Below are 27761 nucleotides of genomic sequence, written 5' to 3'. Positions count from 1 at the left end.
TTGCGGCAATTTGTGTATTAACTCGACTTGTACTCGTGTCATTGCACATGACTTGCACTCAGGGCGTTCTATAGTCTATTACCTGATTCAAGTCTCATGTTTCAGGACCGATTCTTGAGAAATAGGTGCATGCAGAAAGCCAGAAACCGTATATTATCTGTTTGAATAAACATGTTAAGAGTGAATAAAATAGATAGCCGGATAGGCTACTATGCATCTAGAGCCTTCGATATCACAGAATTTCACAGTTAACTGAGTTGAACCCGTCTGGAACTAAGTAATGAACAATGATCACTATGACTTGGACTCGACCTGTGGCTTCCTGACTTGGACTCGGATTTCACTCGGTGGTGAATTGATAAATGACTCAAGTCAAAATTATAAAAGTGAAATTTACTTGTGACTCGTAACCTTGTGCCTTGGTAACCACCCTGCTGTCAGGTAACATACCAATCCATGATAATTATTCTTGTTGAAATTGATCTTCTTGCAGGAATGAGAATCCTAATTGCAGTTTGATTACTACCGGTATAATGTCGCGAACGTTTCACATGGAGTTGACTCCGTCTCGTAGGAGCAGACGACTCCTGAAAAACGGATATTATGCAGTACCTCCCGGTGATATTGCAAAACTCGAGCTCAACAGCAGTGAAGATGATGATAACTCGTCCATACACTCAAACTCGTCGATGTATTCCGAAAGAAGCATCAAATATCGCGAAAGTCCTCAGCCAAGTTCTAAAAAAAGGCGTTGCAGGAGAGTAGTCGATAAGCCTAGCAAACTGATCACAAGCACTCTCGAACAATCCGACGTTCGGCAAACTGTTGACTTCGCGCAAAGGAGGCACACTACGAAAGTGCAAATGACCGCATCATCCAGCACAGTGTTACACCGATCATCTTCTCCGTATTCGGTTAGTGCGCCGCAATCGAAAAAGTCTGAACGATATGTCGGCAAAACATTGTGCATGAGTGCAGGCGACGGTGTTGGTGCTACGTCGACGGGGACTCTAGTTAATGAAAGGCATCTAAGTGGGGTAAGTTGAGTGTATGTTACGCTTTGTATGAAGTGCAAAATAAGGATAGCCAATGCCAGACGTAAACAAACTAATGCATTTTCAGAATGCCCAACTAGAACTAGCCTACTTACTTTTCAAAATTCGTAGCTATATCTACAACTGAAACTAACGATACAAACATATCAAGACTCATAACTAGAACTACTTACTTTTCCAAATTCGTAGCTAGAGCTACAACTGGAACTAACGATACCAACATATCAAAACTCATAACTAGAACTACTTACTTTTCCAAATTCGTAGCTAGAGCTACAACTGGAACTAACGATACCAACTTATCAAAACTCATATCTAGAACTACTTACTTTTCAAAATTCGTAGCTAGAGCTACAACTGGAACTAACCATACCAACATATCAAAACTCATAACTAGAACTACTTACTTTTCCAAATTCGTAGCTAGAGCTACAACTGGAACTAACGATACCAACTTATCAAAACTCATATCTAGAACTACTTACTTTTCAAAATTCGTAGCTAGAGCAGAGCTACAACTGGAACTAACCATACCAACATATCAAAACTCATAACTAGAACTACTCACTTTTCAAAATCTGCAACTAGAATGGAACCGGAAGTATCCTACTCACTTTTCAAAACTATCAACTAGATTTGCAAGTATTCAATTTTCAAAATTTGACACTAGAATTACAACCAGAGCTACTCACTCTATCGCAAAATTAGTAACTAGAACTATCGTACTCACCTTTCAAAACTTGTAAACTAGAACTAGAAGTAACAACCTCTCTGATCTAACAATGGCTGCAAGAACATCACATAACAGAACACCAGCATCATGATTCACGCCAAATACCGACACATGTTTTGTAGTTGTTCAGCAGCTACATTTTTTAAAAATGTGCAATGAGAACTAGAACTACCATACTCGCGTTTCAAAATCCACTAATTACTAACTAACATACTCAGGCGCGTATCAAAAGCGCGAAAAAAGGGGGGGGGGGTTTGCGTTACGAAATTTGATATTATGACGTCATCATTACGATCACCCGTCTCCACGCCATGGTGAATATTTACGATAAATTATAGTTTAATAATAAAAAGAGATTTGCGGTTAGTGGGAGATGTACAAATACGATACAGACATTGCCTGAAAATCGCGTTTCTTTTACGGTATTATTGAAATAAATTCGTAAATGTTCACATTTAGTCATGAGCCGGCAAACGCCACCCGTCTTCAAGCGCCTAGTTCCGACCAGAGATGCGCGATTTTGTCAAGTTTTGACGATATTATGCGCACGGTCGGTAGTATCGCAGCGGACGAACAAGCGCGGAATAAGAATAAGGCGGTAGCGTAAACGAGGGAGATGGCGAATCGCGATCGCCACAGAGAGGTGTGGTGTGAACAGTGTACGTCGTACACGAATTTGATGTTTTCGATGGCTTTACTAGCCGTATGGCTGAGCGTGCAGTACGCGCGAAGGTAATTAGACCTTAATTGCAAGCACGCAAGTCAGTCAATTAATACATAGTACACACTGGGATGATAACTTGATCGACAGAGAAACTTGTCAGCCGATATAATTAGGTTAACTTTACTACTAGGCCTACTCAATTCTCCCTTTCAGCGACAACTAGGCCTGTATTTGGACGACAGCAAGCCACCTAACAATCGGGAACGTGGATTGCGTGGATTTTGAAATGTGAACGTCAATCGTAGGCCATATCTCGCCAATAATCGCGAAGACAATGTGGATTTGAGAACAGAATTGTCGTACTGGCGCCGCCGTGTCTGCGTCTCGCTGATCAATCAACACGCCGTGCAATTCTTAATCAGGATTTCAAGGCGAGCAGGTGCAGCGAATTCCCGGCGATGTTGATTGCCGACAACTTCGTCTTTGCAATTACGTATCGCGTCGACCAATTAAGATTAGATTTTCCCAACATGGGTCTCTCGTTTTAGCAAGGCGAGAGAAAAATCGAGGGAAGAGAGTTGAGAACGTCACCAACTGCCACAGCTGAAATGTAGCTGAACAAGCGCAGAATTCGTATGGAATTGGCGAAATATATTGACCTATTTTATCCTTTCGTTCGACTGATTCGGCGCATCATTCCAATATTTTGTAGGGGTTTTAGTCCCCTGAAATAACATTAAGGCGCCATATTCGCCTTCTTATACGTAAAATCGAATATGTTAAACTAATAAATTAGCAAACATTAGAGGCCATATTTGACATCAATTTTTAGGATTTTGAAAAGGGGGGTTCCGACCCCCTAAAACCCCCCCTGGATACGCCACTGAACATACTTAAAGCTCTGCTAGGACTTTTTCGTATTGATTCAGTAATGTTTTATCCCTCATTTTTATGCGAGGGTTTTGATATGTCGTTTTCCAAATATGCTAACGCTGCGTTTACTGATGTTAGTCTGACTATTCTAACTGAGCATTTTCATTGATTAATTTCAGGGAGACGCGGGTCAACAGAAGAAATTGGAGTCGACATCATATTCTACTACGCGATATCAACTCATCACACTTATCACAAATTTCATTTATGTAATATCCAAAACAGTCTATCTGGTAAGTTAATTGCTGCTGACTTTCAACAAGAATGCACGCTCATCAATAAGATATAACGTTTTTGTTTCACATTTGTCATACATTTCAATAATAGCTTGGGGTTTTTAATATGTTTATTTTTTTCTTTACCCCAAAATTCTTCTCACATTTATATTGAAAAGCAAGTAACATCTGTGTTGAGAATCCCGATTGAAATGTTTGCTTTCCAGACGACGCTGACGATCTACTCGTGGGAGGTCCGATCATTGGCATGGTGGATTGGAGGACTGCCTTTGAAAATACTCAAATATCTCTTACTTATTTTCTTACTATTAATGACATTTCATGTAGTAGCAAAGCACGGCGTGGGCGATGCAGTTGGACGGCTAGCTTTTTCTAGTGGCTGGGTGCAAGGTAATTTCCATCGGACAAATTTTGATGTTGCGACAATCGATATACGACGGAGGCTGTGCTTGTGCTATTCCAGTCAATATAATGCTCTCAGACTTGTGCAAACTATAGGCCCATAGCGAGTTGGTTGATGGTCAACAAGCTACTGATTTTGTGAGTAGTTCTAGTTGTGGATTTTGAAAAGTTAGTAGTTTTAGTTCTAGTTACGCATTTAAAAAAATGACTTGCCGAACAACTGGGAAACACGTGTCGTTGTTGGGCGTGAATCGGGATACCGGTGTTCTGTTGTGTGATGTTCTTGCAGCCATTGCTAGCCAACAATGGCATAGCTAGGGGTGAGTTTTTGGGGCAGCGACCCCACCCATTTTGAACTTGCAGCCTACTGATGTTCATGTGGAAGATATAGTAAATGAAAAATGAATGAATTGCTTTCAAATTACTTGTGTTTTAGTTGAGTGTGAGTTTTGAAAAGCGTTCTAGTTGCGCATTTTGAAATTCCAGTCGTTCTTACAAGTCTGGATACTATCATAATTTACTCTATACGAAATGGTGATGTTGAAACTGTGTGTAGATTTAGATATGCAACAAGTCCATCATTTTGTTAAGAAAATATCGTTGAAATTTTGCAGTGATTACACCTCGATCCAAGCCAGAAATATCGCCATCGTTTCAGCAAGATCAAAAAGCTGTCTCGACGAATGCGGTAAGCTGTCTTTGTTATTTTCTGTCGATGACATTTTTCTGCTTTGCAGGGATCGTCAATATGTAGCTCAATATCCATGCTTGGCTGGCTCTTTTCATAATGCTTTTGTAGAAAACTTTCAGAACATATTATTATATATTTCACTGCCTACACTTCTAGGGAATTGAAGCCACTTTGCAAAAGGCTTGAGAGCTGTATAGTTTTAACTATGGGCACAATGTTTGGAGTACTCAAGTCTGAAAAGAGTATTGATTCTAATGAACCGAGTCAAGTAATGAGAGATGATTTTTTGAGTACTGACAGTCTGAAATGTTAGTAATTTATCAATTAGAATTATGGATTCGATACTATTTCAGGCTGCAAACCTCGATTGGTAGTATCGCAACATACGAAACCTGCAGTGCAAAGACACACATATTAGTGGCACTGACATTCTGTGAGATCGTGATCGACAATATTGTCACCAAGCACGATGAAATAGGTAGGCCTACCGGTGGTTCAAAAATACCAGATCAATCTTTCATATATGATGTAGAACTGGCATTATATTTTTTGTGGAAAAGGTAGGCCACGCATCTGTGGAGTCGTAATGAGTGGTATTTGAATACTCGACTCGTAGCGTGATACTCGTTTCAGAATTGGATCATTTTCTTACTCGATTTTGCTCTGCTAATAACCAGTGGTGGGTTGTGCTATGCTCTGTACTACGATATACAACGAGCCCCTATCTTATATGTCCAAACACAGACAGTAAGTAAACACTGATTCTGTTGTTTCATGTCCTCACAATGTATTGTGTGTGATGAACCATTTGCAAATTCAAATAAGGTATGTTTACCGTTTTAGAACAACGCATATCATTTCATGTTTTATGCGATTCTCAACCTCGTAGCTCTTTTATCGGTATTTCTCGCTGCAAGAGTGTGGTGGTATTCATAGGCGCCGAACGCTAATTTTCCTTAGGTATGCGGGTTCGATGACGTCACAAAGGAATGATGTCATATGACAGAATTGATAATTAATGTTAATATAGCATTGATTCATTAGGGTAAAGTGCATGCGTTAATGCCGATTATACAATTGCCTTGTTTTGACGAACTTAATCGTATGATAAGCTAGCCAAAGAGTCTGGAAGCGCAGTCAATTCGCAAGTCTCTGATCTCTCGCGAACAATTAAATACGCCGCTTATCAACGCGTATTACGTAACCTCGGTAACAATTTGCGCAAGTCAAAATGTACGGGTTGTTATGGAATCTGTCTGTTCTATAATGGCCCCGATTTCAGGTGGCTCAAACCTTTTTTATCTTTTATAACTCAAGCCTTCACACACATCTTCTGATGGTTATGTTCAAGTATTAGTGGAATTCTATTACGCATGTACGCAAACGCACACATAATCGCACATGTCTGCGGACATTCGATGTCATTCAGTTTCGCGATGTGACTCTTTAATCACAATCGTTAATAACCAAGCCATCGAGAGAAAGGCGCCAACACATGCTAGGCCCGAGACGCGATAGCTGGCCAGCAATGCTATCTTTCGTACCAGGCCAATTGCACATGCGATTGTGCAGGCCAGCAATGATATCGTGCACACCAAGCCCATGCAGATGCGATAGTGCAGGCCAGTGATAGTATAGTGCGTACCGGGCCTATTGCAGATGCGATTCTTCAAGCCGGTGGAACTATAGGCTTGCTGAAGACGCGATAAATCAGGCCAGTGACGATTGCCGAGCGCACGGCAATCAATTACCTAATTTTGCGATCATCTTAAAGGAAAATCGCGCCGCGTTACTTTGTGCACAGACGAATCTCGCTAATTGGCAACACGCTTCTCGCTGATTGGCTGCGCGCAACGGGTTACCTCGCCCACATAAGCGACAGCAGGTAGGCCTAATGTCGTAAACGGAAATACATTGCGATTTGTTCTAAGTAGCAATATGCCGATACATGCCAAACGGAATTCTAGGTACGCCGCATACCTAAAAAAATGTCTAGGTATGCGTGGCATAACTTGCATACCCAGGTTCGGCGCCTATGGTGGTATCATGTCTTATCAGCATGATCTTAGTTCGGCCAATATCAATGCATTGAATACATTCCAACGAAATAGAGTCCAGGTCATCAGGACATATATTATATAATTCTCAATATATCGCAATGAAACTCAAGTTGATCGCTCCTGCAAAACACGGGCTGCTGTGATTATTGACAAGTTAAAAGTAATATGCAACACGAAAATGAAAAATTTACTAAAAGTTCAAGTATGTTACTGTTTTTATACTTGAAGCAATTGCGAGACCGAAGTCTGCCAACTGAAATAAGCTTGCAACTCTTGCAAGTCTTATCTAGGCTGGGCAAAAGCGAGTATTAGGCTGTGACTCTATTATTCGGGTACCACAAAGCGTGATGTCACAACAGTGTGGATGATGTAGAAAGTTGAAATATGCACCTTCCATGCGAACACAATGAAATAAATGCGAGTTCTACATTGCAGTAAGTATGATTTGCTGTTTGTTTTGACTTTTCCCATTTCGTTTCACTTTGTGACAAGGATGCGGGTTGATCACGATTGCACAGAAATATTATCCACCAACTCCTGTAGCCTTGTATACATGTTTCGTATGCTGCAAAACGAGCAAGGCTTCTACAGTAGAAAATGGTGTTGAGATTATAACTCTTACTGACAAGGAGGGTATGATTTCAGTGAAGTTTGAAAAATCATCTCACACTGTTCGCGTATAGGAATTAAACATGGAACGGCAACAACCGATTTTGCAGCTTCGTTCCGCTTTGCCGATGCTGGAGTGGAGAATTGTTTTGCGTAAGCGACTGTAGGATTTCTGGCAATCCAAAAGCTATCTTCCCGGGCGCAGAAATTATTGAATCTGGTCTTGATTGAAAGCTACTGTTGCACCGATTCCGAAAATATAAATTAAAATAGTGATCAGGCACTGATCCACCTAGAATCTGTCCTCCAAGTCTGAAACATCGGCATTGTTCGAACAATCGGAGAGTCGCAACGGGTCATTGTTATGGCCATTGTGTTGCGGTTACCCGATTGTTCTGAACAATACCGATATTTCAGACTCGGAGGACAGATTCTAGGTGGATCAGTGCCTGATCAATATTGTAATTTATCTTTTCGGAATCGGTACAACAGTAGCTTTCGATCAAGACCAGATTCAGTAAATTCTGCGCTCGGGAAGATAGCTTTTGGATTGCCAAAAATCCTACAGTCACTTACGCAAAACAATTCTCCACTCCAGCCTCGGCGAAGCGGAACGAAGCTGCAAAATCGGTTGTTGCCGTTCCATGTTTAATTTCTATAGTTCGAGTCAGTCTGTCTAATGGATACTCGATTCAGATTAGAGTTCTCGAGTCATTGAACCCGACCCCTCTCACAGCACGCGTCACCCTATTGCAGGCATACGAGGCAGCCCTAGCGGAAATGGAGCTCAGGTTTGCCGTCAAGTTTGCCGAAATGAAAGAAAGCTTAGACAAGATGCAAATGGAATCGGAGATGACTGTAAAACAACTGAAAGATGATGACGAACAAACCAACTCGAGAATGGAACCGTTGCAGGTTTGATTAGAAAAGTTGCAAACAGAATTGTGCAAACTACTGAATTTTCAAAATGCACAACTGCCACTAAAATAGTCACTTTTCTAAACATAGAACTTAACTAATCACTTTTTCAAAAGTCACTCACTTTCCAAAACTCAAAGCTAGAAATAACAACTTCTCTGAGCTAGCAATGGCTGCCACTGCCAGAGCATCACACAACAAAACACCAGTATCACGATTCACGCCAAACCATGACACATGTTTTCTAGTTTTCGCCAACTAAATAAGTTTTAAATACGCAACTAGAACTACTCTCTTTTCAAAATCTGCTGCTTTTTAAAACTCACAACTGGAACTCCTCTTTCAAAACTCACCATTAGAACTAGTAATACTGGATTTTGAAAACCGGCAACTGGAACTGCTCTCTCGTCCTAACTAGAACTAGAGATATACTCTCTTTTAAAACTCAAAACGAGAACTAGAAATAACGGATTTTCAATACTCACAACTAGAACTACTGATTTTTCAAAGGAGGAAAGGACGTTGTTTATTTTTGTCCTTGGATGTTTTTTTGCGGCATATACACCGACTCATGATACACAAACACATACGTACACGATCTGTGCATATGCATACCATGAGTGCATGATGTGCATATGCCGCTGGACAAGGAAGTGCAGATATAGCCTTTACGGCTTTCTAAGTCATGCACCACCCCTCCATGCTATCCCAGTAATGCATGAGTGCCAAGCAGGGAAGTCATGGATACCAGTGATACTAATCAAGTCTTTGGTCTGACCCGGCCGGGGATCGAACCCACGACCTACCGATCAAGAAGCCGGACGCTTCACCATTACGCAACTGGAACTAGAACTAGTAAAAATTGAACAGCAGTTAGCTGACTAGATTAGTAGTTGAATGGTATATTCATATTGAAATGAACCCAAATATTTTCGGCTGACACTCGTCAGGGGTAATCGTCAGCAACTAGTACAGAATTAGAAAGAACGTCGTACGTCGACAATCGTAGCACAAAATATGGCTTCACTAGCATGAAATGAGATCTGCTGACGAGTGTCAGCCGAAAATATTCGGGCTCATTTTAATATGAATATACTAATACAATTGTATATTGAAGTTGTGTACCTCCAAGAAGCTCTTTAGATTAGTAGTTGCACGAGACTGGTCGGAAACTCATTTGTACGAGCCTACCGTGCGATTCTTTCAGGCGAGTTTGATCGAGCAGCAGAAATCGGCGGATCTGCTGCAGCGCGAAGTATCGGAATTGCGAAATGCGTTCCAGCAAGCTTCCCAGGAAAATGTGCCGAGGAGAGAATTGAACGACCGGATGGCGGCGCTAGCTACGCAGCATTCGCGCTTGAACGATCTGATAAGGTGGGTCGGTATATGTCAACTTTGTCACGCTGTAATGTGATTTCTTCTTCCATGATGGCTCATTCTAATGAATGATTCGCTCCCGGTCGCCTGGCTGTATACGGGAGCTTAAGGTTGTTTGCTGCATCTCTTCATCCTTTTAGATCGGGACTGGGCAAAAGGCTCAAGAAACGTATTAAAATATCGATAAGATGCATACTAAAAATCTAATTACTGCAGAGACTCGATTGAACTTTTCTTATATGTTTCACCACGATAAATAAGTGTTACCTTCTTATTATAGTCTATTCTTATTTCATTGCTAGCTCAATAGCCCGACCTCAACGCCCATGCATTTTATAAGTGTGCTAGGTAGATTCTTTCGTTGTATGTGCAGAAGTATTTATATTTCTGAATTCCATTTATTTTGGTGGGAGCGTATTTGTAGCTAACATGGGTATGAGGCTGCGTCCTGGAGTTGAACCAAAAGTAGAATTAGCAAAACTATAAACAGATCACTACTCGCAGATGCAAACTCCATCCTGTACCAAGAATCGGGACAACTGACTTTCATCCATAGTCTTGAAAACTGCTTGTCGAGTATAACAAGCCTATGAAATCTTGCCAAGGTTTCCGGCACGTGAACGATATCATCAAATCAATGGCTGGTTTGTTTTAAATACACCTAAATATGATTTCCTTATCCTCACTATATAATGAAATACCGATATTGTGTTTTGGTTTATAATCCCAATTAGGGTTATGTAGGGTTACCATATTTTGGAAATCTGAAAAGAGGACACTTTTTCAGAATTTTCAGACTTGCAAAATCGGAGGAGAATTCTCAAAAAACGGTACCGGTAAATTTTTCCCACTTTGCGGTCGGTTGACTAAAAAAAATGGTCAACTTTCTCGCTCAGCGCCCAAAATACCGTTTTTTCCTCCACATTGTCAGGTGGTTGATTAAGAAAAAAAGGTCAACTTTCCGTCCAGCTCCCGAAGTACCCGCCGGAGCGTCACTTCGGTGCTGATTTGTCCAATTTTGCTGTAAATATGACCTCAATTCTCAAAGAGGACAAAGTCTCAAAAAAAGAGGACAAATCCTCTTAAAAGAGGACGTAAAGTAACCCTAATATAGTGCGGCCCACGACTAGATTAGGATGTTGAAGGCAGCCTGCGAGCTAAAAAGTTTGCCCATTCCTGTGTTCAGGGATATCTAGAACTCCGGGATTGGACACCTTTTTTTCGAGGTGCCCTGAAGTAGGCCTATGTAGATACAACCAAACAGCTGCAAAAGACTTCGCAAAACAACAAGGACATGTCTTTTGTACATATTTATTAGGAAATAACACAATAAATATCAAAAGAGATGTCAGTTGTCACGGTGACGTCACAGTCGGTTGTCTTCAAGCATCGGTTTGGCATTCAAACGCTTCAGGTGATTTTTTTGCAAAACAATTAAAAGCACTTTGCACAATAAGGTTGAAGTTAAAAGGGCTAGATTTGCATTTGACATGCATGAGGTGACGGAAACCAGATGTAGAAGACACAACATAACGCATTGCATTAAAAAAAAACATTGCGCTGATCCATACAGCACATTATTTTTTTTATGGTGTCTTCATCTGCTGCAACAGCTGAGAAATGCTGCACAGCCAATAATGTAATGGCAAAGCAAATTTCAGTTGGTTCAGCCAGTCCTCCACGATTTGACATGTCAAGAATCGTTTTATATCTTTCTGGAATGCAGCCATTATCATCTGGACCATTATTAATGCCGGATATGAGCACTCTTCTGCAGTCGTCACAATTCCTACGACGGAAAATTGAGCGACCAATATATCCACTATCAAAGACTACAACAGATGCATCAGTATCGTCCACATCATTTGTGACGACAGTTTGCATGAAGTCAGCAAGCCACTGGAAATCTTCTGGGTTTGTTGATGCATCTTCCTCGCCCGGTTCATGACTGACAATTGCTCTGGACAGTCTATCCGTCTGCAGCAGGCTTAGAAACCGATTTTTTTCTCCGCGAGCAGCAATTGCTTCATAGACATGAAGAAATTACCGCCATTGCTCTGTCGGTACATCCCAAATCGGGCTTCGATTGGGTCGGACATTATTTTCCCGGATAGTAAATATTTCACATTGTGATTTACTCGTAGATGCTCCATCAACGATAGCACAGCCCCTATTGTCTGAATACAGGCCATGAAGGTTTCATTGCTGAGACCAGCACAGCCTGAGTTTTGCCAATTCTTGAATATGTCTGTGGCTCTTCTCAAATAGGTAACACCGGGATGATCCTCACCAATTTGCAGTGGCATGAAAAATGGATTCCTCTTACGCACGGCTGAAACGAATATTTTGTCGCATCAGGTCAAAATCAAATTATTACGAGAAACTTATATAATGAAACTTTTACCTTTGCTTGGGCTTTTGACAGACATGATATGATATTCAAAATGGTTTCGATGAATTCAACATATTTTGCAGTTTCCAGAAATTCTGGATGTCCTTTCTATGCGAAGTGCTTTAGTCCCCGTACTGTTGATTCACTAAACACACCTGAAGGAAAGGGCAGTCGAGACGGCGAACTAACATTGACATATGGTACTTACTCAAAGCGTGTTGAGGCGAAGTTCAGGCGATGCTGCTGGGATTGAGGGAAACTTTTTTAAGTTGATGTGCAACTTTCAATGTCTTGCCTTCTTCCAGAGCATAGAGGGTTTTGATATGAAGGAACTTTGCATGGCATGACCCTCCCAGTATATCCTCATTGTCTTTAGTAGGGGGGTGTATCTGCTTATTCACAAAAGGGTTGAAGATGTTTTTGAAGTTGTGAGTGAAATCGAAAATCAAAAATAATTTTTCACGGGGTCGATGTGGATGTTCGACGCTATGACAAAGTTCTCCATTGCAGAGATCCATGAATAATTTCCTAAAAAAGAATTGTATGCTTGTTTTACAACTTCAAAAACAAACAATGATATAAAACTTACCGGTTACAGACATGATTGTCTGTTGATATTGCTACCACCAGTAGTATATCGTTGAGCTTTTCCATCACTTCATCAAACCATGTTCGCAGCGTCTCAGTGTCAAATTTGTCAACCGGAATGAGACAAACCACATCCTTGTACTTCACGAAAAGTGATTGCACCATGAATGTTAACACCGTCTTCGCGGGATTGCCACTTTCCGTTACCCGATGAAAGAACCATTTGTATACTCCACGCGCTGTGCTGTATAAGCCTCGTCTATCATCAAGGTTACAATTTTTTCTTGGTCGGATAAAGATTTAGTCCTTTCCTTCAAATACCTCATATCAAGTTTGCCTGGTGACACTGTCATATCTTCACATAATCTGCGAAGGTGGCGTACTGAAGGAAAAGCAAAAATGTTCAGCAGTTGTTTATAGAGAGCTGGACTTGTAAATTTCTACATGAAGGCAGTGGTTAGAAGATCTGTCGAGTATCTCTGGGAATAGAGGGTCACTTGACAAAGTGACAGTTGCTCAATAATAAATCTGATCAACATTGGGTTGAAATCTTCACAGTTCGTAGATGACATCTGCAGAGTCAGGTACTCCTCCAATAGAGACACATCCGATTCTAAGTGGTTGAAATTACTATCGCCACTTGTCAACGACTTGCATCTGGCAAGAATGTTGTTCAATTCGGATGTTTTCTGAACGTAACTTGCATTCAATAAATCATCATAAGGCGGAACAGCTTGCCTTTGATGAATGAATGAATCTTCATGTCCTTCGATACTATCACAGAAGCTGTGAGTATGGGCGTTTGATGAATATCATTTGACGGAGTTATACGATGGAACTGCAATGTCTCATCATCAGTAGAAATTTTTCTTTCAAGGAGAGTAGGTCAACAACACATTCCTGCTTAATAAACTCCTCATTGCATTCTTCTCTTCGGGCATTCTCACTGGAAAGGTGAGCAGATGAGGAGCAGTTAGTACTTCGAGGTCTCGGATTGGGGGTTGTTAATTTGGCAAAGTTGGGAATATATGAGGCACAGCAGTAGATTTGAGCCGTAGTCTAGATAATGCTACACAACCATGACGTTTCAAGCGCCGAGTCTTCTTGTCACTTGAAAGATATTCGAAATCGTCATCCGAAAAGTGCAAACGGCAAACTTTTTGTTCACTTGAAGCAACCAAAGCTTTTCTTGGGATTGCTTTAATCCATTTATTGCGCATGATAGGATCACATGGAAAGCTATAGCATGAAGCAACAGTGCTGCTTTCCGATTCATCTTTTGTCTTTTTATAACCAGATCTGCATCACGGAACACAACATTTATAGCCCAATTCTTTACTGTACCGGTAGCATTTAGCTTGTATAGTGCTGCAATAAATTGTGACAATGATGAAGGATCTAGCGTGAAATAGGACGGCAGAAGACTTCCCTGATGCAAACTGATCAAAAATAACACGTTCTTTAGACATCGAAACTCCACAAACCTACACCTACGCCGCGGAAATTGTACAACGCATAAGCACTTCCTTCGCTTCTGACGGCTGAACGGATGTGAATCGCCCAACTTTTGTCCCTGTCTAAAGCAAATTCTTTGACCTAGACCAAACAAAGCTATACCCAGATCTCGGAAATGGTTCGAAGTATTTCGCTTCTGACGACTGATTGCCTACTGACGGCCTACTCATGTTCGCTCTGTGTAACGTCACGCGCATATTGTCCAATCCCGTAGTTCTAGATATCCCTGCCTGTGTTGAATCGTATTGTAATTTGGGTTATTACCTATTAGCGTGCAATATGACTAGTCGTACTGTACGATGCTTGGATCTATTATTAGAGTCTAGCTCGGTGCGCAGTCATTTGCCATTATCGTGCTTATCAGAATCTTAATATGAACTCAAACTGGTTTTTGTTGCACTTTTTTCGAATTCTCAATTTCATCCAATTTCCAAGTTTTTGCAAATAAAATAATTCAGATTATAATCTAATTTGAAAAACAAAAACGATGTTGTTATGTTACTTGATTTTGAAAAGCTGAACATTTTTTATTGCAACTGTCTACTTCAAGTAGAAAATGAGAATGAATGAAGAATAGTGCAGAAGTAGTTTCAGAAAGTAAATTTGGTCAATGTGTAGTACACTTTCAGCAGTAAATCGAAGATGGCCACAATGTGCATCTTCGCGACCACAAAATGACAAACGGCTCTACAAATAGTTTCCGTTTTCAAAAAATATATGCAGTTACCGTGAGACCAAGTGCTCTTTTTCCCAGTTGCCGTGAAAATGTAACTCATAAAATAAATCCAGTCCTATCCCAAACCTACTTGAGTACTTTTGAGAATACAAGTACTCGTTAGTGACCGCGTCTGCTTGTACGTTGCAGTGCGATTGTGCAAGAACAAGAAGACAAGGCAACAAATGAAAGTCGAATCGTAGAGATTGCCGCAATCTCTTTCGTAGAAAATTTCCTGGCCATTTTGCAGAACACAAAGGTAAACCATTGCAGAGAAACGGGCGACTCAGTACAGCGTAGCTATATGTTACATGCATAAAAATGGTTCCAAAGCCAGTTCCTGCTAATCTATGAGACCTATAGATAGGGTTGAGGAATCAAAATTAAATGTGACCGCTAGTATTGTTCAAAAATATAGGTATTGGAGTGTAAAATTTTGGATATGGAAGTAATACGATTGTTGATATACAATGTTGTTTCCAGTCCTACTAGACGCTGACGATTACCCCTGACGAGTGTAAGCCGAAAGTATTCAGATTCATTCAAGTTCTTTACCTCTGAGAAGCTCATTGTATAATATAGTATTTATGGTCGGAAGTTATTTTATTATAAATTGTAGCATTGCACACAGCACACCGTAAATAGTATCATTTCAAATCGAAAAATTTCTACTACAATGACTTCGCTTCTACCTGTCGAAATTGAGTCAAATTTTGTTATGCAGCATTTTTCTAGACAAATTAACAATTTCACGGGGTTGCCATTAAATTTTCGAAGCTTTGTTTTTACAGGTTAGAATTGAGCCAAATATTGCGTGTAGCATTTTTTAGACAAACTAACAATTTATCGACTAGCCGGTAAGATTTGTCGTATATTATTTCCCTTTAGCGTGACAGAGATCTCACTCGTGCAACTTGATGTTATCTAAAATAAATATGATAACAACACCGGGTTGAATATGCCTCGGGGTGTTTTATATATGTAACCTCACTTTTCATTGATAGCTCATTAATTCTAATTCAAGTTAACTTGAGAATTGTAGATCTCACAACTTGCCATATCTTGAGGAATATTAATAAGCTTGTAATGATTTCGCAATTTTAAACAGGGTAACCCTGAATAAAAAGTAATTACTGTGAAAATCGTCAATTACAATTACCATTCCTTCCTTGCAATTACAGTACGAATTCTTCTGACTTATATCGGATTTAAAAGCGATAATGCAGATAACTAGCGCCTTCTCCGAGAACCCTGACATATTTGGCGGGTATTCAAATGATATTCATCTAGCTCGAGGCGCATTTTCAGAGCTGCACATATATTTGAACAGCATTACAGAATCCTTATAAGGACATTAGTTTTCCAAATTGTTTAAAAGTTGATTTAGAAGATACTTATACACTCCCCCAAATAAACATAAATTACTTTAGTTAGCCCCTTGAAATTTCACCTAGTACGAAGTAAATCATAGCTTTTTGACTGACATAGGCCTACTGCAGATGGCTGGATAACTGACTGGGCCCTAGCAAGGTTGTAACCAAATCGCAAGTCATCCTCACTTTGTAGTTTTGACTCAAGTCAAGTCGAGTCATTTTCAATTCACCACCGAGTCAAGTCGAAGGCGGTGAGTACCGGTAGAGGGTAGAGTTTGAGTCATTATGTTGACTGTTTAGTTTTAAGTTCAATCCGGTTCAAGCCACTTTTTTCAACTCTGCCCGAGTGCTATATAATGGCTCGCATTCGTAATATCGCAATTTTCCTCAGTCTTAACAGCCATGTTTTCCAAGTACCAGTACCGATAGACGAAATACCAATCATGTGGTAACTTAACTATTCTTCGAAGTTACGATGAATTGTCTTTCTTTGGCCGTCCTAGTCTCGAGTCATATGACTTGGTTTGAGTCATACACAATGACTCGAGTACAAGTTGCAATTACACAAATCCCGAGACAATTCACTTGCAACAAACAAATTTTCGTATGTTACTATCAACGGCTACTTGATTATTACGAAGAATCTGAGTAAAATTTCAACGTGTTTTATCTCTAAGATTTTCTTCAGGCCTCGGACACCGACTTGACCCTGGTGCGTGCGGTCTTTTTGTCCTGGTTGGACGATCGCGGATACGTGACACGCAAGGAACTTGAAACGGACATGAATTGGTTGCAAGGTCGCTACGTCACAAAACTCGAGGTGAGTAAGTGTAGTGGCATATTTGAAGGACAACTAGGTGTATCTTGTTGACTAATTAGACCAGTGATTCTTAATCCTTTTTCCAGCATCGTCCCCTTTAGAAAATTGCTTAGGTCTGGTGTCGCCCAGATTTCAAGAACGGTGATAAAAGCAAGTCGAGTTATGAGTTTGGTCGGTGGGTCCGAGTTGGGACTTGGCTATTGGAAATAGCTTTCATCGCGTCCGAGGAGCACTCGAATAGTTAACGCTATAATAGTTGTATGTGCTATGTTCTGGATCAAATCATGTCATAACGAACATCGGGTACGGGCTCATACCATCTGGTTTGAACCCGGGGTACACATCCGGAACTCACCTCTGTGATTTTGTTTTATTGCTTTCTATGACATGTTAATCAACTGAGATAGTGGTAGAGATCTTTCTTCACATTGAATTTAGTCCTGCACCCAGTTATTAACTTTTACATGAATTTATTACAAACAAAGCAAACCATACTGTATAACATCCATGTGAGATTGCTGGTCACAACACTAAACAGTCTCATCCTTTATGATACGATGAAGAAATATTCTGAAGATTTAATTTGGTAGCTCTCAAATACAAAGTTATTTGGTTAATCATTTTGACCAAAAAGCTTTAAAGCATCTTTCATTGTACAAAGCGCTCTCACTCTTGAAAACGCACGGTACAGTGCCTCTTTCTTCGATTTTGACACGGTGTTCGCTACGGGATAAGATACCTGGTATTGTGTGTGGAAAATAACCCGAGCTAGCGTGATCAGTATTTTACCAGATAATTGGCGATCTAAAAGTACGCGCAATTATTTTTACATGAATATGATAGACCACTGCATATATGTTAACATGTTGCAAGACGAAAAATTCGAGATTTGACAGATTTTGTTGAATGTTAATTTGCAATGAGAACTTGGGCACATATAAAACGGCTGTTCTACTATATAATCATGTTTCCCTATTGCGCCATCTACTGCGACGCCATTTTCCTTCAGCGCCCCCATATCGCCCTCTGAGTGTTTCTGCCAGGTTTAGAAACACTGAAGTACACTTATTAGAGCTAAATGCTGGTAGTCTAATTGTAATCTAGTTTGTCAAATGTTTCTATTCTCTCATTTTCGTTCTAATCCGATTCCTGCTTTTCTTGACAATGCTACAGGAGAACCGTATCTTTCGGAACGAGCCAAGCTTGGTGTGCAGACATTGTTATTCTTGTGCTTATGAGAACCAACTCTGTTTTGATATGAACTGAGCTTGATTTTTGTCGTACTTTTTAAAAGGAGGAATTGAATTTCCAAGGTTTTGCAATTCGGCAATTCTAATAATCTAATTTGGAGAAATCTATGAATTTTCTAGCTGCTTAACGCTAATTGGAAGGGGTTCTTAGAGGTACAGAACTCCAGTATTGCATAATATTTACGTATTGAAATATACCTGGATATTTTCGGCTGACACTCATCAGGGGTAATCGTCCACAACTGGCAGAGAATTGAAAAAATCTTAGTAGATGAATATATTATTGAAGTTCTGTAACTCCAACAGTCTCTTTAACCCAGTGGTTCTTAACCTGGGCGGCGTGAAAGCATCCGAAGGGTGGCGCGAAGAAGCGGCCAACTGAAAAAAATTTTCGCGGTCCTGGTGATTTACCTTCAATTCACGGGTGTTTCTCTGTATCTAGACCTAATTTAATATTTTTTAATTCTCCCATCAACAGTCATAACCTTCCGAGCCATCAAACAATCTGTTGGGGTTGCTAGCATCCCGGTTGGAATTTGTGATATGACGATCAGGGGAGCGCGAAATTTTTCACTATTATAAAGGGGGGCGTGTCTAAATAAAGGTTGAGAACCACTGCTTTAACCCTTTGTAATCGGCCGGCCTACTGACCAGAATTTTACTGCATCCACAAAAAAGACGATAAAATGTCACCCATATGGCTTAAATCGACGCCCAATATATTGGCGTAAACCTGAAGTAGCCGCCTATAGCGGTCTGAGATCCTCTTACGGCTCAGACGCCAGAGGAGATAAAGTTGTGCTAGAAAATGTTCTCGATTTCTTGAAAATAAAATACAATTTTCGTCTTCTATATCTCCTGACGTCATACCTAGGCCCTCTCTTGGTATATGACCACCTGATTGCCTTTCGCATGAATCTCCACGTTCCAACGAGACATTACACGCTACTATAGCGCTTCATAGCCCAGCGCTACGATCTTGGAAATGTATACATAAGCACGAATCACGCGACGGCCGCCAATGAGTATTCGATTACGTTATCACGTATTCTTGCGGAAGGCAACGCGCTTCCAGTTCTACATAACATAGTAACTATTGTATATATCTCCATGCTATTGAAGTGGTATCAACCCCAGTTGATTGTTATATGTAACTTGCAACTACATAAGGGATCCGTAAGTATACACATCTGACATCAGACATGGGGCGATTACTGCATGAATGTAATCGATTGCGATTACGATTACTTCTGAATCACGCGATTACGATTACAGCAAAATCGGGAAGTAGTCGATTACGATTACGATTACATTGGGAAAGTAATCACGATTACTCACGATTACATTTATTTTGCATCGTAGTAGTTATATTGGAAGACAATACATGGATTGCGCTGAATAGGCCTAATGATATAACAACTGTCTTTACAAAAGATGGGACATTTCCGTGTTACGTCATAATGTACCCATTGCCCATTTTATAGAGGACGGTTTATCGCACACAACGTTTTGCATTCTTGCCAGGTCCATAACTGCCGCACCCCAAATTCCCCAATAGGGTGGGAGCGTGGTTGGAGGGTAGGCTACTGAAAAGTATTTCGTAGACCAACATAAATTATAGAGTATTTTCGAGAGATTTCATTAACTTGGAAATTCTCTCTGAGCATTGCGATTTAAATGTCTCTAGAAGTCTAGATAGATTAATTTCGAAATGCATACGTCTCCCCCTCAAGAAATAAAGCATGTATCATTCATAGTAATAGGCATTTAGGTGCCATTCAATACCGCTCCTCGACACATCAAAAGACATATGCAGTTTCGGCCAACATGAGACTCCACGAAGTGTGCTACTAAAGAACGACATTGGCGGAAACTTAGGGTATGTGTCCATTGTCAATAGCCGCGCTGGGTGGGCGTGACTAACAGTCCATTCCTTTCAATCTGAGCCCACGACGCAAATGCCACCCGGGCACCCACAGAGCATTACACATGACAATTCGTGAGTGCGTCTCACGCAAGTTTTTCTTTTAGTCTGATATGTTTGGGCCACTACAATCAATATCTTTTGGCTATATAACAGACCGGAGGTCACGAATAAAAAGCATACAATAAAGTAATTATTGCAAGATACCAAATGTTATAATTATGAATTACGCGCCCCCTGCTCTTCAGGTTAATCTGGCCATCGGGCGCTGAGATAGGAATAAAAATGCAATGAATAAATTAAATCTTCAACTTCAAAATTGACTACTCTATGGGGGCACAAGACCAATTTTTGGGTGGGGGAAACTTTTGCGGTTTTTATGCTGATTCTAATCCACGCTAACATGGTATATAAGCCGATGGCTATGGCGGCAGGTCCAAATGTTCAGTAAAAAATTGCAAAATAGTGATTGGCGCCCATTTTGAGTAGAATAATATGAGAATAAGAGAAAGTGAACATAAAATTCTGCCTTCAACTTAATGCAGATAATGTAATGCAGGCTGCCATTACGAAAACGGCAAACCAACGGCCCAGTTATGATATATATCAGCAGCTGTTGATTTTAATGCGCCGTTGTGAAAACCTTAATGTTTTATTTGACGAGTACAAAATCTCAAGCCTTTGTCTGGTGTAGGTTCGTACCATATGGGCCTACTGCTCGCCAAGCAGCAAAACTGAAACTGCATTTAACTATAGAATTAGAACTATTGCATGCCATAGTTTAACCAAGCAGAACCAAACTTCAATACACAAGTTGCTTAGGCAGAGAGGTGATTAAGTATCCTGTTGCGAGGTAGTGGTGTCTGAAATGTATTGATAACCCGATTTACAGCACGATGGGTTTTCTTACAATCACACTAATGTACACCGAATATCTATTTACTATGTGTGGCCTGGACACTTCTCACGCAAAGACGAGCAAAGCTAATAGGCTACCTCTGACATAATAATGAGCAGTGGCATTAGAAAATCCGACGCTTGTGCTCTCAATAACTGGTATAATAGGTATTCCTTGTTCACGAGTGTTCAGTTTATGTCACAGTCCTGTACAAATAAAAAGTAATCGTTATTTCACAAAAAAATCGATTAAATACGGGAAGTAGTCGATTAAGATTACGATTACTTCGGGATTTTTTCGAATGTAATCGATTGCGATTACGATTACTTGAAAATGCTGTAATCGTCGTAATCGATTACGATTACTAATCGCGATTACCCCATGTCTGATACACATATTGCCTTATTCGACACTGTCCAGTGCCCAACTACGCTCGAGAAGTAATTTCACGTGATACATTATTGCTCTATTTCATATCAACTTGAACTATATTCTACACGGCTAATGTTCCATATATGATCAACGGTGTTCATAGAAGCCAACAGTAACTTCGTCTACCATCTAAAACAGATATATAACTGCCTCTATATGATGTTGTTATTACAGGCTCGGGTACCAAAATAGCCTAACTCGCACGCTTATTTGTGCATTTTTAGGGCTGGTGTCGGCTTTGTTATACAAAACTAAGCTCCATGATAGGGATATTGATGAATATGCCAGGATAATGGCCAACCATATGTAAAATTTGCAATTGCCTGAAGCAATTGTACATCTGTTTGAAACCGCAACGAGTCAGATGAACTTACGCAGCCATGATTTTCACGTAATGAGGTATTGCTTTCTTTCACATCAATTTGAAACATCTTCTACGTGCTAATCTTCGATATAAGGACTTTCATAGAATAGTATGTCCAACAGCAAGTCATAGAAGATAATTGTAATTGGTTATATGACGTCTAGAACGGAAGATACAATGGTTTATATTTCACGCGAACATCATTACAAATTCAATTTTGCCGGAAACGTTTTTGCGTGTTCAATCTGCATTTCAAGCAGGATATACGTTGATATAATAGGTTGAACATGGTCTGATGTATGCGTATTCATAAGAGCTATCCATATAAATCGATTGTTACAGTTTAAAAACTAATACAGGTCGAGCTATCTTAGAATAAATAGCGACTCCTCTGTGTTAAACTATCGCGGTCCAGTATACTGGACAGCTGGTCGCAAAGGGTTAAACAAGTTTATTGGACATATTACGGATGAGTAACGTGCATCATTTCCAGCAAATACGTCGAGACATGCGACGACGCTCTCAGACTATCACGCTGGAGAGGATTGTTGAGCGGCCCTTGGTTGAGACGAGATTTGCCGCGGGCTCCGAGACAGAGCAAGAAGTGAAGCGATTGATACAGGAAGCGTTGTCCGTGTTCAGGTGAGGTCTTCGCTTGAAAGTGTGAGGGACAAGGAACAGTCTGAATTGGAAAACAAATCCACTACTTTTTTAGCCGACAACAACTAAACTGATAACTAGCACCTTTACTGATATGGCATCTCATCTGGCTTCAGATGCATTTTTAAAACTGCGAAGCGTATATCTAAACAGTTTTGTAACCCTGACTATGCTTGGACACGAAATACACTAGAAAGGCTTCATATGAACATCCTCAAGCTATAAGAAATAGATGAATATTTCCAATCTCACAGTTGCACATTATATAGTTCTCTGACTGCCTATTACCACCATGTAGTGACGTCACAAAAATTTCCGATATTTTGCACCTCTTTGCCGATACGGATATTTCTTTCTAAGTGTGATAACAGCTCAATGTGACCGGCGTACCAATATAATCGGTTTAGTCCCACTAATAGGCCACTGCTTGCAAAGAAAATGGTTTTACATTTTAGCAGGGTTGTAATCAAGTCGCAAGGTTCTGAGTCACACGACGATCTTACTTTTATAGGATTGACCACAAGTCATAGTGTTCAATCAACCAATCAGTTTTATTAATATTTTCATCGTTTCAAAACATCACAAGACTGGGATACAATGAAAAGATAGGAAGGTGTCGAAACAACTTGGAGTGGCCTTTAAGATCAGACACCCACCTTAGCCTAGGCGATTTAAATAAGAGGCATGCACACTGAATGAAAAGTAATGCAGAGAATATAAGACGCAAGCGACAAAATGAGATGGCATGTGGCGGAGGGCGAGGTTGATGTTAGGCCGTGGTCCGGTAATCCTGAAGACTAGCTAGTATTGACTCGAGTCCCGGTGATTGTGTCCACACAGTTTAGTTTCCAGTTCTATTCATGTTCACCATACTTTTTTGCAACTTTGCTCAAGTGATATCGAATGCCATGCATTCATAATAAAGTAATTTTCCTCACTCTTAGCAGTTTTGAGCCACATTTACCAGTGGTGATAGATGAAATGCCAATGATGAGGTAACTTTACTATTCTTCGAAGATACAAAAAATGTCTGGCTTGGCCCTTCGAGTCTCAGGTCATATCACTTGGACTTGGAGTACAAGTCGAGTCAATACAGAAATTGACTTGGAGTGGAGTTATTTTCCGCCTTTAAAAATGACTCGAGTTGAGTCATGACTTGAGTCATTACAATCCTGGTTTTACATTTTAGTGCCGATGGAATCGCCCAGGCGGATCACGCTCTGGAGTCTGCCGGAGGCTTCATCTCCGGTACTCGGTGCTCGGAATCGTACGATAAGAAGACGGCCCTTATCAGCATTTTCGGATTCCCATTCTACTATAACATCAACACTCCGCGATCTGTTATTCAACCCGGGAGCCTGCCCGGAGAATGCTGGTCGTTCAAGGTACGCCTGTTCAACTTGTAAAGTGTATTTTGCGGTCCTTGTACTTCAGGGGTTGTAAAGTGTATTTTGCGGTCCTTATACTTCAGGGGTTCCCATCCCAGCCGTTTTACACCATGAACCCCTGGGAAGATTTAAAAAAATTCGAATCCCCGTATTTTTTCAAATATAATGACGATCATAATCAAATAACTGGTTTATGCGATATCTGGTAGTCGGCGCTGTTGACTATGAATTTACTGTGTTGACTGGATATGTGAAGCTGACCTTCAGCTATCTTCCATCATACTTCCATATTGTCGCAAGGGTCGCGCGTATTTAATTGTTCGCCAGAGATCAGGGACTCTCTAATTGACAGCACTTCCGGACTATTTGGCAAGCTTATCATACGCGTAAAATCGTCAACATGAACACCATCCTAGATCTCCTCTCCCGACCATCCGCCCAAATAGACGATCTGCTTTTCTAAAATCTAAATGATGTGCGCCCACATTCGTTTACAAAACCATTCTTAAGCTAGCTAGCTTCGTACGATAGTCTTCGTAATCGTAGCGCGAAATTGGAGGGTGTGTTGGTGTGTGCCTGCACATATTGGAATTCATTTCTGCGCATATTCGTTTCTCTAAGAAGGCTTTGCCTGTGAGATTAATCGGAAAATGCAGCAATACAACACCGATATAATGAGAAAACAATTGACGCGACGAATACTACTCAATACTATGTCAAACTCGATTCTCGAAACCCATTCGTAGAGATACTGATTAGAATACACTCTTTCTCGTTTGCAACCATCCATATTTTTTGTTTTCTACTTGATACATTCATACTCCGAAATTGTCGCACGAAGTCATTTTTCAGTGTTCCTTTCGTTATTAACGTGCAGTAGGCGATGCCATGCCATTGTCAAATATTGATGCATAACGAGATTCTGGGTGGCACAAATTCTGATTTTATTCGATTCGTTTGAACAGGCGACATTCTATATTCCGATCAACTTGATTGCTGGATGTACTCGTATTGAGAACAACAATATCGAATATTAAACTATTGGGCATTTGGTAGCCGGTGAATTTCTATTGATAAGATCGCGGCATGCGCACGGAAGTGGAATTAGTTCTAGCCCAGGGGTAGCCAACCAGCGGCCGTAGAAGGAAATTTGTGCAGTTGTCAACACAACACGTAAGTCAATTAGTATGTGTTGGCGGCCATCGACATGCAAATTGAATTTACGAATTGACCGATGTACTCCCAAAATGCTTCACGAACGTAAAGCGGAGATGTACCAATGCCGCCAAAATCGCTGTTTTAATCTGCAAACAATTGCCGCGATGCGAGCTAATCAACGCGAAGCCAGCAATCGCAAGAGACAACTATTGATTGGCTGCGCGATTTCGCGTTTGTAATCATCATTATTGTCTGCTTGAAACCTCATGTTCGAGAGTTGTCATGTGTTAATTGCGAACTTGCCAGGCCAGTGCGAAGCGTATTTAGTTACTCACACCACAGCGCATTACGCGTGAAGAACATTGATACAACTCCAAATTCTCAGTGACGTAAATTCTGATTTCGGTTCGGTGCATTCCGTCGGACAGTAGCGCAGTTATATTTTCGTACGATCGTGCGCGTACCATTTTAAGATTCCATTTAATAACTCGACTGCATGGTTTGATGATAATGATCACAGGGCCGGTATTAAAACGCCACACGAATAGTTTAACGCTGCACGTAAACCAGTGGCATGTAATAAAGTGCGACGATGAGGTCATCGATATGGAACAATTATGACGTCACAAGACTTCGTCACCTCGCAGTTATTAAATATTGAAGTAAAACCATGCCAGTAAACTCGAGAATGAGATGTAGACTATTGCTTTGCATGCATTTATAATGTGATAGAGTAATTTATTTCTTTTAGTTGAACGGACTTAGCTACAGCTAGAACTTAAACCTATAAAAATTCGCAACTAACTCAAACACGAATAACTAGATTAAATTCTGAAGCAACTCATTTTATCAGAATCAGATTGTATCACCATATCATTACAAGTTTGAAATGGAAGGGCTTTCGAGCCCCCGAAATCCACCCTTGGCTACGACACTGTTAGTAGTGATGACTGTGAACTTAGCAATGGCTGCAGATGATCAATTTTGTCATGACTCCCTGAAACAAACTGAGCATAGGAACCGCTGTTTTACTTGTTCGGCTAACCTAGTTCATCTGTGACCAGGGCTCCGAAGGATACTTGGTAATAGCTCTGAGTGGGTCCGTGTGTCCGTCTGCCTTCAGTCTCGAGCATATTCCAAAAGAATTGGCGCCTACTGGAAAGATCGATAGCGCGCCGAAGGATTTTGCTGTGCTAGGTCTCAAGGACGCGAATGACGAAGATGGGATTGTGCTTGGCGAATATCAGTAAGTCATCAATAGGGCTGGGTACTAGGAATCGAGGATTGACGTTAATAGTTTGAGTCGAGTAATGAAAGACGATTTTTACTATTGAAATGATACGCTCCTTGCCAATAAGAGTTGATTTATCAATGAGAATTCTGGTTTTACAGTTTGAATTTTCCACTGTGGAAGGCTGTGAACCTTGATTTGACGTATCGAACCGTATGAATCATGTAGTGCAAAGCTAGGCATGCTTGTGGAAATGACATATCTGCCAAGTTGTAATGTACCCACAGTATTGTCACAAATTGTAAGTTTGTAATTTTGTGTTTTAGATACGACCGCGAGGGGCCCGTTATTCAGCAGTTCGTGAAGACATCTGACAGCCAACAACATTTCACGCATATCGAGCTTAGAGTCCAGTCGAACTGGGGCAATCCGACTTACACTTGCCTCTACCGGTTCAGGGTCCATGGCGAAAGGCGCGATTCCGATCATCCCACGCTGTGATCAATTAACAAGCGAAATGAGATTTCTTTGCAATTCGTTCCTACAAATATATGCTCGTTGCCGCCTACTTAATTCGCGACATCCCGCACCATTGTTGACTTTGAATGTACACTTTTTTCTCTCGCTACTAGTCTCGCACCGATTCTGTACTGGTGATGCTTTTGTAAATTTTATAGCCAGACCATTTTTGCTACTTTGCGTTAACTTTACGGGGGTGAAGTGACGTAATGGACCCATTACATGTCACAGTAGCGTTCTGAATATGCATCGAAAATTCGCAATGTGATTCACTTGCATGTTCCTCATGACACTGCCTGCTAGTTATTGTTTCACTGCTATATTTTTTGCACGCTCATTATATATTAAATGCTTGAAGAAGTTGATCCCTGTTATGATTTTGGATTTCAGATAGTCAGCCATTTTATTGAAATATTTATCAGGTCAAAACATAAGATTGCGATATAATGAAAAGATAAGAAGACGTTGAAACGACATGGAATGGTCTTTGAAATCAGATCCCTGCCTGGACCTAGGCCACTTAAAGAACAGGCATGCACAATATGAAAAGTTAAAAAAGATAGCAACCTGAAAGACTGACTGGTAGTTCGAGCTGATTATATGTTGGTTGGAGGAAGTACGTTTTATACTTCTATTGTGCAACTATTTCGCGCCATTCTTCGACGATGAATTGCCTTGATTGTGTCGAGACACAACTGCTACGTATCCGGGAAATTGAGACTGAAGATATATATTCCTACGTGTCTAGTGTCTACCTCCAGGGCATATCGAATGATTCGTCATCTCAACCAGCCATGGCAGTGAAACGATTGAAACATATTTATCTCGCAATTATAGTAGTGAAGTCCGTGTTAAA

The 27761-nt window shown here is 40.6% G+C and overlaps 3 protein-coding genes across 3 annotated transcripts; 1 reads left to right on the top strand and 2 right to left on the bottom strand.

Moving 5' to 3' along the window:
• On the top strand, positions 1-27270 carry LOC145455883 (uncharacterized). Its single transcript, XM_080333909.1, has 12 exons — positions 1-1037; positions 3505-3618; positions 3828-4011; positions 4638-4711; positions 8140-8298; positions 9509-9675; positions 15039-15147; positions 16950-17081; positions 22443-22591; positions 23799-23994; positions 26220-26401; positions 26713-27270. Exons 1-12 carry the CDS (start codon positions 534-536, stop codon positions 26885-26887), a joined length of 2145 nt encoding a protein of 714 aa, XP_080190035.1. The 5' UTR covers positions 1-533; the 3' UTR covers positions 26888-27270.
• Positions 9589-12225, bottom strand: LOC145455889 (uncharacterized). The gene is made up of 2 exons (XM_080333918.1): positions 12083-12225; positions 9589-12010 (listed from the first exon to the last, which is right to left on the bottom strand). Exons 1-2 carry the CDS (start codon positions 12105-12107, stop codon positions 11667-11669), a joined length of 369 nt encoding a protein of 122 aa, XP_080190044.1. The 5' UTR covers positions 12108-12225; the 3' UTR covers positions 9589-11666.
• LOC145455888 (uncharacterized) lies at positions 9589-12823 on the bottom strand. The gene is made up of 2 exons (XM_080333917.1): positions 12660-12823; positions 9589-12598 (listed from the first exon to the last, which is right to left on the bottom strand). The coding sequence occupies exons 1-2, from the start codon at positions 12821-12823 to the stop codon at positions 12301-12303; spliced, it is 462 nt and encodes a 153-aa protein (XP_080190043.1). The 3' UTR covers positions 9589-12300.
• Positions 27271-27761: the final 491 nt, after the last annotated feature.

This window comes from Botryllus schlosseri, chromosome 14 (genome assembly GCF_051294905.1).
Source record: "Botryllus schlosseri isolate E-star chromosome 14, Bs_hap1, whole genome shotgun sequence".
Taxonomy (NCBI): Eukaryota; Metazoa; Chordata; class Ascidiacea; order Stolidobranchia; family Styelidae; genus Botryllus; species Botryllus schlosseri.
The sequence above is the reverse complement of the archived record's forward strand: the minus strand, read 5'-3'. Positions and strand labels throughout refer to the sequence as shown.

Bases quoted from the DNA above. Each gene is read 5' to 3' on its own strand.
- LOC145455883 (XM_080333909.1), top strand. From the start codon at position 534: ATGTCGCGAACGTTTCACATGGAGTTGACTCCGTCTCGTAGGAGCAGA. The intron at 8,299-9,508 runs GTTTGATTAGAA...CGATTCTTTCAG, and splicing joins CGAGAATGGAACCGTTGCAG to GCGAGTTTGATCGAGCAGCA. The intron at 23,995-26,219 runs GTACGCCTGTTC...ATCTGTGACCAG, and splicing joins GAGAATGCTGGTCGTTCAAG to GGCTCCGAAGGATACTTGGT.
- LOC145455889 (XM_080333918.1), bottom strand. From the start codon at position 12,107: ATGTCTGTCAAAAGCCCAAGCAAAG. The intron at 12,011-12,082 runs GTAAAAGTTTCA...TATTCGTTTCAG, and splicing joins TGTCAAAAGCCCAAGCAAAG to CCGTGCGTAAGAGGAATCCA.
- LOC145455888 (XM_080333917.1), bottom strand. From the start codon at position 12,823: ATGGTGCAATCACTTTTCGTGAAGTACAAGGATGTGGTTTGTCTCATT. The intron at 12,599-12,659 runs GTAAGTTTTATA...ATTCTTTTTTAG, and splicing joins GACAATCATGTCTGTAACCG to GAAATTATTCATGGATCTCT.